We start from the raw sequence: 13,582 nt of genomic DNA, 5'->3' as shown, positions 1-13,582 counted from the left end.
AGGGTTACCCAGTTGACAGCTGACACTGATATAAAGCGAACATCATCATTAAGTCCTGGCACAAAACACTAGGCTTTCAAGGCTGGAGGATAAACAAAGTTAACGCAGCAGAATAGAGTGCAATTCGACCATTTTTATAAAAACAGCCTATTCTGTGCAAAAAATGATCACTGTTGTCTCTACAGTATGACTATGGGGCTTATGTGTGATGATGTCATACAGTTTCTCCTTGCTAACAGTTTAAGAACAAGATGCACTGTTTCCTTACAGCTAATGTTTCAGTTAAACTCACACCAACTCATGACTCCAAGGTGCCCAGTTCTTAAAAGAAAAACAAGCCCAGACCATCATCCCTCTACCTCTGTGCTTGGGAGTTGTTTTGAGGCGTTTGTGGTTTGTTCAGAGTCTGAGATGTAGCTCTAAGGTTTTTTTAAAAAATTTTTTTGCAATTCCTCTTATTTTGGGGTGAATTTATCCCTCCTGGGAAGAATGGCAGCTGTTTTGAATGCATCTCCTTTCAGAATAATGGACTTGACATGATTTGGAAATGGCTTTAAAATCCTTCTCAGATTGATGGGCAGCAAAAATTGTGTCACTAAGATGCATCACTGCCACAGACCTGAATGCACCAGCCTAGCAAAGTGCCAAAGCCTCTGCTTTTACAGAGGTGCTCACACTTCCTGGTGATCAGTTAATCAGGTGTGTTTGATAAGCAGCGCCTGGCAGTGACTTTGCCTCTTAGGTGCTGTGGGAGAAGTAAGGGTATGATAAGTTTTTCACAGGACTGTACAGAGTGGTTTGAAGATTTTTCCCCCCATGATACACCAGTGTGTGAATGTGTGTGTGAATGGGTGAATGACTGAATGTAGTGTAAAGCGCTTTGGGGTCCATAGGGACTAAGTAAAGCGCTATACAAATACAGGCCATTTACCATGACTTTACATTCAGTAGAAACAAATGTAAATTCATGTGAAAGGTTTGAAATTTATTCCCTATATATTTTTTATCTACACAAATTGCAAACATATGTTACAGTACGAGACTTTATCTAAAAGCTCATTCAGTCTGTAATTTACCAGCATTCTTACGTACAAAATTGAAAAATAAACAACAATCATCTGTAGCATTGTTTATAAAACAGAATCCCAAAATAGCATTATAAGCAGGTAATAGATGAACGCATTCACCAATCCAAGCATATGTTTTACAGCCTTAAATTACTTGAATGTATTTGCTATTAAATATAATAAGAGCTCAGACAAAAATCTGAAGGTTTGGATAACCTGTTCAATTCTTTACCATCCTGAACCTCATCAAACTCAGTCTCTAAATTAATACCCCTTTATTAACACAGCCCTTCTGTGAAGACCTAACACTACTCTGCCTGCGACTGGCTTGTGCTTGTCAGGGTCGGATACACGAAAACATGAAAAATAACTGTATGTGGATGTGGGTGTGTTTTTCAAACGCTGACACAGACGACAGGGAACAGAAGCAGCACGTCTCACAATGCATTCGAGAATTTCAGCTTTGGATTTTATTACATTTCTATTTTGGTAAAAACATTTACCCGCCAGCGTGGCAGCTAAACTTCAGTGATTGACACACCAAATGAAAAAACTATCCGGGTGACAATTTAAGAGCCTGTTTACAAAACATAAAACATTGTCTAAGCAACTTTATGTTGTGCTTAAACGGTTAACCCTTAATGAACTCTGACCATAGGAGAAGAATATAAACAAGTAATTCTTTAAATCTTTTAAGCCTTCTCTATTGCAGTATCTACGAGGGACTAACCCCCATAGAGTCCAACATCCATGTTTCAAATTGTACTCTAAGACATTTTTCTTAGTTGAATTTTCTAAAAAGTGTGCGTCTGCATGCCTGTGCATGTGTGTATTTGTGTTTCCAGGTGGACTGTACAGTTATTAATGGTCACTGCGGATTATGTTTCTAATAATAGTTTCCCTATTACAATGGGCGGTGAGGTAAGCTCAGGAGTGACAGCCTTACATAACGATCAATTAGAGTTTGTGTGTGAGCATGTGGAGAGATGATGTGTTCAGTCATGTGTGAAACCAGGCGAGGAAACATTTAAGACTCTGTAACAATGTGAGATCATTCACATTAAATGACAGTTTAAGAAAAAGAGCCACAGATAACAGTGTCTCCTGGGTCAGTACAATGTGAGTGGATGAATACACTTTAAATTCGGGATAGTTCACTTACGAGCTGACAGCATCTGTTTCTTCTCACGTAACAGTAGGGTGGATCCTTCCTGTCTCTTGTATAAATGAATTATTGTCTTCTATGTTTAGACAAATTACCTGCCAGGATAAATAACTCTAATTTCCAAAGAAACAAGGCATGTGTGCTCTTGTTTCGAAGCTTCTGCTAGTGGGAAATGTGTACTCTGCCTGGGAAAATTGCAGACTACGAAGGATTTTTGGAAATTATTAAATTATAAGATGACATCACTGTGTGTATGCGTTATGCGTGTCCTACCTGTTTGCTTTCAGGTTTTTGAGGCGAGCATCCAGGTCATTTAGCAGGTTGACCTTTTTACTGCACTGAGAACAGTAGACATCCGTCATTTCTCCGGTGTAATGGTGACGCACCTTACGAGGAGTCTGACCCGCACTATCAACACAAAGACACACAGTAACATAGACACAGTTACTGAAACCAATCAGACCATTTATCAAGAAATAGCGAATGATGCACTCTGGACCTTATTTACATTTAATCATTAGTTATTATTTGGATTATTGTAGGTTATTTACCTTACAATATAAAGCATCTTGACAACTGTTGTTGTTATTTGGAGCTATATAAGTAAAACTGAATTAAATTGAACCTCTCACGAAAACAAAAAATAACAACATTGTTGCCCATCTATTGCTGGATTATCACTTTTAAGGTCTGATCTGAACATAAACCGCACAATCTTCATGTAGTTCGGAATAACTTTGTGAAATTGTGTTCGTTACTCCTAAAAAAGTCAAAACAGTTCGACATTAAGTTTTAAGCATTCCTCTAATCTTCTTCTTTTTTTTTTTTAACTTTAAGATCAATATCTTGACTAGAAACTAGAAATTGTACTTTTTGCAGACGGTTATTCAAATGTCTTTGCTGTTCTGAGCTGTCTAAAAGTTCTTGTAAATCTGGGCCTCATTTTGAATTTAAATCTCCCTGCCAACTCCATTTGATAAGTTTTATCTGCTTGGTATGTGTGAAAGGAGCATGGTGCTGTAAAGCCAGTCTTTCAGCTGGGAGACGTAATCCCATTAAACACGGGCTTTTGATGAATATTAATGTGGCCTTAAGGGCAAGAACTCCTAAGCTACAGTGCTACAGTCAAAACTCTGAATAATATGAAGTTGGTACTATTCTAGGACAGAGACTGCACCCTCCCAGTCTGTGGTTCCCTTTGCCCCAAGTGATTTAGTAGGAATACTGAATCATAGCAATAATGAGACACTTACAGAGGGTTAATTCTTTCGAATCACTCTATGTCAAACACATCAGGACATAAAATTATCAATTTGTCATCACTGTTTTGGTAAACCCTTTAGTTTGTGCAGCAATTAGTATAAGAAAGCTCAAATAAAATGACTTAATTCAATGTTTGCAGATTAATAGTTTCTTTTGATGATGCAGGCAGGAGCACGTGTTTGTGATGTTTTAATGTTCAAGCATTTGACTGATGCAGGATTTCTGGTTCCACATTTGTTCCCATTTCCACAGATTTTAGGCAAAGCAGAGATTATAGGAATCCAACCAACCCCAAGTTTGCACACAGTTCTCAAACAAAGCAAGATCAAGTTGCCAACGAGCCACATGCTACGCGCAAGCTGAATTTTGTTGGTTAAAAAGATGGCTAGAACAGGAAAGAGGAAACCACGGCAGGTTTCACTACGAAGAAAAAGACGAGTGGAAAAAACCCCCCATCAAAAATAGAAAATAAAACACAAAAAGAAAAAAAGAATGCTTCTTTCCCTGCTGCTTCACTTTCACTGTTGTCTTTCCACAACAGGGTCTAAGCTAAAAAAGCCAGCAACAGCACAAACATGAACAAAAGTGAGCCAAATTACTGGTTCCTGGCTGCATACCTTTGACACTGCGTCATATAAGAGTGTGCTGTCATATCTGGCGCTGCAAAGATCTGTGCAGCACCCGCAGTACCAATATTGTAACATGTCGGGTCTTTTAGCAGACAACTCCACCACAATGAATGTCCAAAACAACACTGTCCATATAAAAGCAGTCAATTGTTGAAATAAGATTCAACTGGGACCTGATGAATAATAGACTACAATGAATAAAAGAAATGGGTCTGCTACACGTTACACCTACAGGAACTGCTCTGTCATGAAAACTAATGCCGTGAAGCTCCCAGCACACAGTATTTGTGCTGATGTTAATGCCAGAGGAGGTTTGGAACTCTTAAGCTATTGAGCCAGCACAGCGTTGGCGACTTTTAAACACTATGCACCTCAGCACTTGGCAACCTTGCTCTGTAACTTTATGTGGTCTCCCAGTTTGTGGCCGAGTTGCTGTGGTTCCTAAATGTGTCAGCTTTGAATAAATATCTCTTACAAGTGATTGTGGAATCTGTAGAAGGGAGGAAATTTCACAAACCAACTTGTAGCAATGGTGGATTCCTGTTACAGCAAAATGCCTCAGAGAGCTCTTTAGAATGACCCATTCTTTCACAAATGTTTGCAAAGGCAGACTCCACGGTCAGGTGCTTGATCTCATATACCTGTCCCAGTGGGACTGAAAACACCCGAATCCACAAAATAGCTACAGTGGGGCAAAAAAGTATTTAGTCAGCCACCGATTGTGCAAGTTCCCCCACCTAAAATGATGAAAGAGGTCAGTAATTTGCACCAGAGGTACACTTCAACTGTGAGAGACAGAATGTGAAAAAAAAAAAATCCATGAATCCACATGGTAGGATTTGTAAAGAATTTATTCGTAAATTAGGGTGGAAAATAAGTATTTGGTCACCTCAAACAAGGAAAATCTCTGGCTCTCACAGACCTGTAACGTCTTCTGTAAGAAGCTTTTCTGTCCCCCACTCGTTACCTGTATGAATGGCACCTGTTTGAACTCATCATGTGTATAAAAGACACCTGTCCACAGCCTCAAACAGTCAGACTCCAAACTCCGCCATGGCCAAGACCAAAGAGCTTTCGAAGGACACCAGGAAAAGTATTGTAGACCTGCACCAGACTGGGAAGAGTGAATCTACAATAGGCAAGCAGCTTGGTGTGAAAAAATCAACTGTGGGAGCAATCATCAGAAAATGGAAGACATACAAGACCACTGATAATCTCCCTCGATCTGGGGCTCCACGCAAGATCTCATCCCGTGGGGTCAAAATGATCATGAGAACGGTGAGCAAAGATCCCAGAACCACACGGGGGGACCTGGTGAATGACCTGCAGAGAGCTGGGACCAAAGTAACAAAGGTCACCATCAGTAACACACTACAACGGCAGGGAATCAAATCCCGCAGTGCCAGACGTGTTCCGCTGCTGAAGCCAGTGCATGTCCAGGCCCGTCTGAAGTTTGCCAGAGAGCACATGGATGATACAGCAGAGGATTGGGAGAATGTCATGTGGTCAGATGAAACCAAAGTAGAACTTTTTGGTGTAAACTCAACTCGTCGTGTTTGGAGGAAGAAGAATACTGAGTTGCATCCCAAGAACACCATACCTACTGTGAAGCATGGGGGTGGAAACATCATGCTATGGGGCTGTTTTTCTGCCAAGGGGACAGGACGGCTGATCCGTGTTAAGGACAGAATGAATGGGGCCATGTATCGTGAGATTTTGAGCCAAAACCTCCTTCCATCAGTGAGAACTTTGAAGATGAAACGAGGCTGGGTCTTCCAACATGACAATGATCCAAAACACACCGCCCGGGCAACAAAGGAGTGGCTCCGTAAGAAGCATTTGAAAGTCCTGGAGTGGCCTAGCCAGTCTCCAGACCTCAACCCCATAGAAAATCTGTGGCAGGAGTTGAAAGTCCGTGTTGCTCGGCGACAGCCCCAAAACATCACTGCTCTCGAGAAGATCTGCATGGAGGAATGGGCCAAAATACCAGCTACTGTGTGTGCAAACCTGGTAAAGACCTATAGTAAACGTTTGACCTCTGTTATTGCCAACAAAGGTTATGTTACAAAGTATTGAGTTGTATTTTTGTTATTGACCAAATACTTATTTTCCACCCTGATTTACGAATAAATTCTTTACAAATCCTACCATGTGGATTCATGGATTTTTTTTTTCACATTCTGTCTCTCACAGTTGAAGTGTACCTCTGGTGCAAATTACTGACCTCTGTCATCATTTTAGGTGGGGGAACTTGCACAATCGGTGGCTGACTAAATACTTTTTTGCCCCACTGTACAAGTATGTTTTTTAATGTCACGATTTTCACTATATTGAGGATCAGCATTAACACTGAATATAGTTATGAATGTAGAATGTAGTCTTATAGTTACGAGTACCCCAACATGAAAAAAAATGTTTTTCTTTAGCTCGCTCCCACCTCGAGGGCACAGATGAGCCAAGGTCGGAATAACCGTTGGTACGAGCCTCGTCGTCCGGACAAGGGCTGCTGGGAGTGTAGTCCGGCTCCTCCCCTTCTCCGTAGTCTTCAAACTGCTCCTCGTACAGAGAAGCCGACGAACGTGTTGACAGGTCAGAGGTCACAGAGATACTGGTCTGACCGCACCTGAAGAAAGAGAGGGAGATGTTGGCTCCATAATCTGAAGTTGTCTTTATTTTCGATATAAATTGAAATGGAGAAGTTTCTAGCTCAACTTCATCCACTTCTCCCAGTGCGCACAGAGAAGAGATTATAGTCTGAAGATGGTAAAGCTCCAGTCGGGTCAAGTAATAAAGTCGTTCTGTATATGCTAAGTGCTGCCGGAGCTCTAACTGCATCCAAATAAACAAAACTGCTTCATATGCAAGTAATGCAAATAATGGCACTTTTATGGTAACAGATCCTACTTTACTTTGACTCTAGAACTTATATTTCTCATGAGAATAAATGCATTAAATAGAGGAACTGGCAGTGGCTGTCAGACTTAGGAATTTTAGAGAATATAACAAAACAGGAGCATCAAGCTCAAAGAAACAACACAGAGCAAAGTCTGTGAAACAAACTAAAAGACATCTGAATGAACCTGAAAGTGAAGTGATCACGAATCAGTGACAAAAACAGAATGTGTAAGTTAAAAATGACCCAAGACTGCTTACTTCTCCCCGGGAAAAAAGAGATCCCCTAGCGTGTCTTCCTTGTCTCCCAGTCTGGTGAGCCCGTCTGAGGTTTCCGAACCCTGAGTGCTTTCCACAGCGCTGTCTCTGTCCGATTCCCTCTCCTTGCCTTCGTCTGCCACCTCCTCCTCAGGCTCCTCCACCTCTTCTGGGAACAGCTGGCACTCACGGACGGGGTCAGGATAGGCCCGCGTGCACATGATGACCGGACAAACCTGATCCTCCTCAGCACCCTGCAGAAGCCAGAAGGGGACAAGCACAGATTAGCATCAGTTTGAACAAGGCCACACAATTATTAGTAGCGAAAGACAAGATAAACAAAATATTTGCCCTGAATGATATCCCAAATGTCTTAAGTTTAAAACATCAAAGTATGATCTTTAGAGTTTGTACCAGAGAATTTAAAGCATTTTTGGACCTCAACTGAACCACCTCCAGGCCTCAGTATCAGAGACTTTTGTGTTTTGAAGCTATCAGAAGTAGACAATGAATGCATACACACCGGCATCATTTCCATAAGCTTATCTAATGTCAAAACATATATTTCTACATCCCCAAAACTGTCAGTGGAGTTAAAATCTAGACTTTGTTGTGGCCAAGCCATCTGTGATACCATATTCAGGTATTCTGACCTCCGTTTATTTGGGGCCATAACATTAGACTTTAGATTATGATCTGAACAATGCCAGATCATAATCCTGCCCCTACAGGCTTGTAGGACAGGCACAAGGCATTATCTGCTTCTCGTCATACTCTAATGTGCCCATCACTCTGGAAAAGGGTAAATCTGGACTCATCTGCCCATGTGACCTTTTTCCATCCCTTCAGAGTAGAATCTTAATGTGCCCTGACAAACTGAAGCCTTTTTCTGATTAATTTGACTGATAAGTGCTTTTCTTAAGGCTAAACAGCTGTTTATTCCCTTTGTAAGTGTGAAAATGCTCACACTCAAACACAGTACTGCTGATATTTTCTGATTTAATCTCACAAAATTTTCTCCAATTGCGATCATTAAAAAAATTAAATCGGACAGTTCTTAACCTATATTCATGCAGTTTCAGCAACATCTTTAAGTTGTTTTTTTTATCTGACGCAGGCCACTAACGTGACCCGTCTAAGCCACAGTAAAAGGTTTTCCATGACAATGTTCATGTCCATGTCTCTTTACAATGAGAAACTACTCACTGCATCACTGAAGGTTAAATAACCTGTTTCCAGTCAAAACATAAGAATCACTGCAGTGATTATCCAGTGGAGGGCTCTCACCTATTTGCTTAGTAGCCACAATGCCCAAGGGGGCAAAACTGTAAAAAATTGAATGCTTTTATGGGTCGTCTGACATTTCAGGTCTTCTAAAGCTGTAACTCTCACGAATACCACCACTGTCACAGTTATTTTCACCTTCAGGCATAAAGAGGTCAAACAATTTAACTGACTATATTATGGCAAATCATGGAAATATTTTTACTCCTTTACAGTGCAGAGCACGATAGTGTATCTAGATAATATACCATAAATCTGCAAGTAGGAAGAATCAAAAATGAGCAAATGCAACCAGAGGCATTCAATGTTTTGCAGTTGTTTATATCTGAATAATGTTTTATATATTAGACAGTGGAGTTCGTGTTGAGTTCACTGTTTTTAGCAGGGCTGTTCAGTCATTTGATTTCCCACTTAGTAAATTCCTTCACTGTGGGAATCATCCTAAGTTCACACCAGGGGGGTCTGGAGGTCTACGGGGGTGAAAGGGTGATGGGCCAGAGGTCATGGGTCTCACTCCTTCTTGTTTCACCCTCCAAAAATCTGGTCTAATGCAACAGAGAACAAAGCCTTATCTCAGCATGACCGAACAGCTGAAACATGGAGGAGCAGGACAAAGAATGAGGGGCAGGTGAAGAGGTGGATAACGAGAAGAGAGAGCAGGGTAAGTAATATATTTTAGAGAGTCAGGAAATTGGAAAAGTGGGTGGGAGAGTGAATAACGAGCTAACGAGGGAGGTGAAGGAATAATGCAACAATGCAATGAGAGACTGGAAAGGAGCTAGCAGTACAGTGTGTATGAGGATGAGATTAGTCAAAGAATGAGCCATGGGAATAAAAGAGATGCAAGACAGGAGGACAGGCAACACAGCAGAGGATAGTCAGGTTAGTTTGTAACAACATTGCAAACAAAGGATTAAAGAATCTCTGCACCTCTCTCGCTCTCAAAAACTCTATGTGCTTATTTGGATTTAAACCAGAAATAGTGAGGAGCTACAGTATACCCAAAGTTTCCACAGAATATCTCCATTGCTTCATTTGATGAAGTGTGATGTAGTGGTGATAACTGTCACAAAGCATTCTGCAGGTTCAAACAAAAGCCTTTCTGTGTAGTGCTTCAATGATGCTTTGGCTTTCTTCCACAGTCCAAAGGCACGCATATTATGTTAATGTATAAATTAGGCCTGTGATGGACTGTTGACCCTAACTCAATAACTGTTATGGATGGATGGACTGTGCAAGAGCAGCTTAACGGCTTTATTTTGATGGTCAAAGAGTTTAACAGCTGAAAAATAGTTTAAATCACACTGCATACTGTATAACTTTCCTTTAAATGCTGTAAATCAATTCTATAACAGAAGATAAATGCTGTTTGTACTTAAAAGGTCTTGTGAAAATTACAATGCTGTTATAAAGCATTAATAAACAAAGACTAATTATGCATGTAAGTCCACTGGAAAACAAAGTTTCAGATGATTATAAAATTATGAGGAAGGATTTTGCATGTATGCTTATGGAGAAGTAAATAAAAAAAGTAGCCTATCCATTTACAACACAAACTGAGGCACTGCATCATCACAAAGAGCCAACATGGGGTGTGAGTCACAGAGAATAAAACAAAGGATAAAGGTCTCTTTAGCATTCCTTCCCTGCAGCAGAGAAAGAAACACAGTGTGCGGCAAGGAAGCAGGCAGCCCCACTCTCGGTACTCTGTTCTGCAACAATTCAGAAAACCGAACAAGCTAACACAGTGGGCGACGTGACACCTGCTGTGAAGAGACAAGAGAAGGTTTTTCAAATGCTCCTCAGCAGAGGCTGGAAATGTCAGAAATCACGCCCATGCAAAGAATATACCATCAACACTACAGTGTTATACTGACATTAACTGGAAAGCTTTACTTTACTCGGAACACCATGCATTGTTGTGGTAATAAAGGCGTAATAATAAACTTTGTCCAAAATAAACATTTTGACACGCTGCCTTTTTTGTGTCATTTACATTCATTTTGGTACCGAAATGTGAGACAATATGGGTTATACGCTGAATACAAACCTAAAGATAAGACCAGAGGAAATGAAAGTAACTTGGAGACATACAAGCTGCCAAAATGACAAAGAGAAACCACATGACTTGCCCTTTTAATTAGGTGATATGGTACATGAAGACGGCATATAACCGACACCAGATCTCCATACAGACATGTAAAAAATAATTTCACTTCATCGCCACAGTTGTGGATACATTTGGGAGATTTAACTGTAACTGATTAATGTGCAGAAAGGTCCAATCAGAACAGTCAAATTAAATATGAAATAATGAAATATTGGTTTGCGGGGAGAAAAACGTAAACTTGCCAAGAGATCATCTTTGTGGGGGGGGGGGGTCACCAAAACAGCGGATCATCTGACTTCATGTCCTCCTTCACCACAGCCATGAAAGTCATCTGCAATCTTCCACCTTTCCCCATGTTTGGCATCTCCATATTCAACATGCCCCCACCATCTCAGCCTCGCCTCACTAACCATGTCTCCAACCTGCTCAACCCAAGCTCTCCCTCTGATGTATTACTACTAAAGAGTGTATTCATAATATTCACAATGAAATTAATTTGGTGCCAACGCATCCTCGGCATTCAGTTCATCCAGGAAGATCACGTGGTATCATTTAGGCTGCAAACTCGAGACAAAGATGCTGCTGGACAGTTACATCCTACAGTGTTTGCTTCTTAAACCAGAAACACTTTGTACTCTACATGTCACTTTGAGCTACCCTGATGAGACTGCTAAAAAAGTGATGATTAAGGAAGGAGCTTTGCCTATGAGTGCATGTTTGTATGCGTTTACTGAACGCTTCTGTTTATACCCGCCTGCTCCAGAACAGCCAGGGGGCTTCAACTGCCAAAACATGAGCCTACCGAGCATTTTGAGTTGCTCGAATCCCTGAAGCAAAAAAATAAAAAAATAAAGCTGGCCTGCCAAACAGCATCTGAACTGCCACTGGCTTTGAACTGACGAACTGAGGATGCCAAGATCTGCTGTACTTTTAAATGTAGCTGTTCGATCTGAAGGCTGGCATGCCTTCACATCTCATTTGGCACATTTGGCCAAAAGAGGATCTTTTTTAAAATCCAGATATTAAATGTTTGATTTGACCAAATCAGTCATATTATTCATAAATTATCAATACCTCCCCCCAAAAATAAACATTAAAAACAATTTAAACAATGTTGTACGCATCCAGCTTCTGCTGTAATACTGCACAGCACGAACGTTGTCATACACAGATCTCAATATTTAAATCAAACTGGAAAAATACTTTCTGATCTCTTCGTGAGCCTGTTGCTGCAGGGGTCTGACCCAGTTAAAATACAGACGTCCTATCGTTCCTTTCCTGCTCTTCTCCCAAGCGAGGCCAACATCAGCAACAGAGCAAGATGGAGAGATGAAGGCGAGAGAACAATCAGTACCTTCCTGCAAGGCCTTTTGTTAGTTGAGGTTTCTGTTCACTGCAGACTATACAGTAAGTGTATTTGTTTGCAAGCTAAAGATAGTTTCCTGTGTGTTACAGTATTTGTGTGTATGCTCATCATCCAGCCATCCCTTAGTAAAGCCATGTCTAGTAACCATACAGGGTTTGAAAACAAACTAGCCAACTACAAATCACTGTAGATGTGCTAACATAAAGTCGATTGATTGTCATTTATTTATAATAAGTAGTGTTTTTAAGTATGCCATTACATGCTACTAAACATTTTGAAATACAGACAGAATTGTGCAGAATCAGTCATGTATAAGAAAAGGAAGAGAATGCACTAATATCAGACATTATTTATATTCACTGCAACAATCTAAGCAGCGAGGAGTAAAGAGATAAGAAGACAGAAAATGAACAGCAGAGAGAAACTGAGAGAAACAAAAGGGGAAAAAATAGAGAGCAACCAAATGTAAATTAAACCAACTAAAATAAGCACTGCTATTCCTTTCAAAACTTTTGAGTTTTTTTTAAATAAACATAATAATTTTACAATCATAAACTTTCAGCTGAGCTTGGTAGTGACATTAGTTTTTCAGCTGAGACTGCATGACATAATGCCAGTGCGCAACCCTGAAACTCACAACACTGAGTCATGTGCTTTTTGTGCTAGAGTTGTTGAGCAACATTTCAGAAGATTAAGCAATAAAAAAAACACAGTGACATACAAATGATATTACTGCACAGCCATTACCCTTGTAATACTAGAGTATTAGTTACCAGGGAGGCAAACAGTACACAGTAATCTCTCATTACAAAATGAGGGTGTGTAACAGATTATAAGAAAGGAGAGAAACATCCAGATGTGTTCTTGTTATACAATTACACAAAGTGTTGCTACTAATATTCACACCCAGCATTTTCCCAGTGTTGTGACATGAAGTCAAAAGACCCATCCACATACAAGATGCAAAAGCAACTCAATCAGGTAAAATGGGAATAAAGGCAATAAAACAGAGTGAGTACAGCACAAAAAGATCAACTCTATTAATTATAACTATAGTAAATCATCATGATTAAAGTACACAATCAAACGGTGTTAAAAAACACAAACCCAGTCCTAGAGAGGCTTCAGAAGACATATTCAAGCTGGCAAAAGAGCTGAGTAAAAGTTTAAGTTTACCTTTGAAAACCTCAACACGCCGGGCGGTGAATCAATGATTTGGTTTCAGTTATCGAGAAAACAATGTACTCACAGCTCTAAGTCTTGGATCCCAGTACAAACGGAAGTTTTATGATCAAAAGAGCTCAGGTTTGTTAAAAATACATTTAACCTATGAACTTGAAATGATTTTAAAGACGTACGGGAGAGATTGGTATCTCGTTTGCATAAAGAACATAGGGATATCTGAACAGTCTTGATTTTACAGAATCTGGGTGTTGTCCTAGAAAAGAAGGAAGGAGGAATCCGGTGGTGGTAAACCTATCTTGGGGTATGCTACAAGTACTGTATTTGCTTTGCCTGGGCAGTAAAGCCTAGCAGAAGAAAGATGCC

General features: G+C 40.3%; 1 protein-coding gene across 3 annotated transcripts in view; it reads right to left on the bottom strand.

Moving 5' to 3' along the window:
- rab11fip4b (RAB11 family interacting protein 4 (class II) b) overlaps nucleotides 1-13,582 on the bottom strand; it is a 49,473-nt gene that overhangs the window by 9,286 nt on the left and 26,605 nt on the right. For all 3 annotated transcript variants that reach the window (XM_004567821.3, XM_004567819.4, XM_004567820.4), the window contains exons 2-4: nucleotides 7,278-7,528; nucleotides 6,562-6,747; nucleotides 2,506-2,640 (exon numbers count right to left, since the gene is read on the bottom strand). In XM_004567821.3, the coding sequence (XP_004567878.1) occupies nucleotides 2,506-2,640; nucleotides 6,562-6,747; nucleotides 7,278-7,495 (539 nt within the window). In that variant the 5' untranslated portion in view covers nucleotides 7,496-7,528. The remainder of the gene's footprint in view (nucleotides 1-2,505; nucleotides 2,641-6,561; nucleotides 6,748-7,277; nucleotides 7,529-13,582) is intronic.

Source organism: Maylandia zebra, linkage group LG6 (genome assembly GCF_041146795.1).
Source record: "Maylandia zebra isolate NMK-2024a linkage group LG6, Mzebra_GT3a, whole genome shotgun sequence".
In the NCBI taxonomy this organism is placed as follows: Eukaryota; Metazoa; Chordata; class Actinopteri; order Cichliformes; family Cichlidae; genus Maylandia; species Maylandia zebra.
The sequence above is the reverse complement of the archived record's forward strand: the minus strand, read 5'-3'. Positions and strand labels throughout refer to the sequence as shown.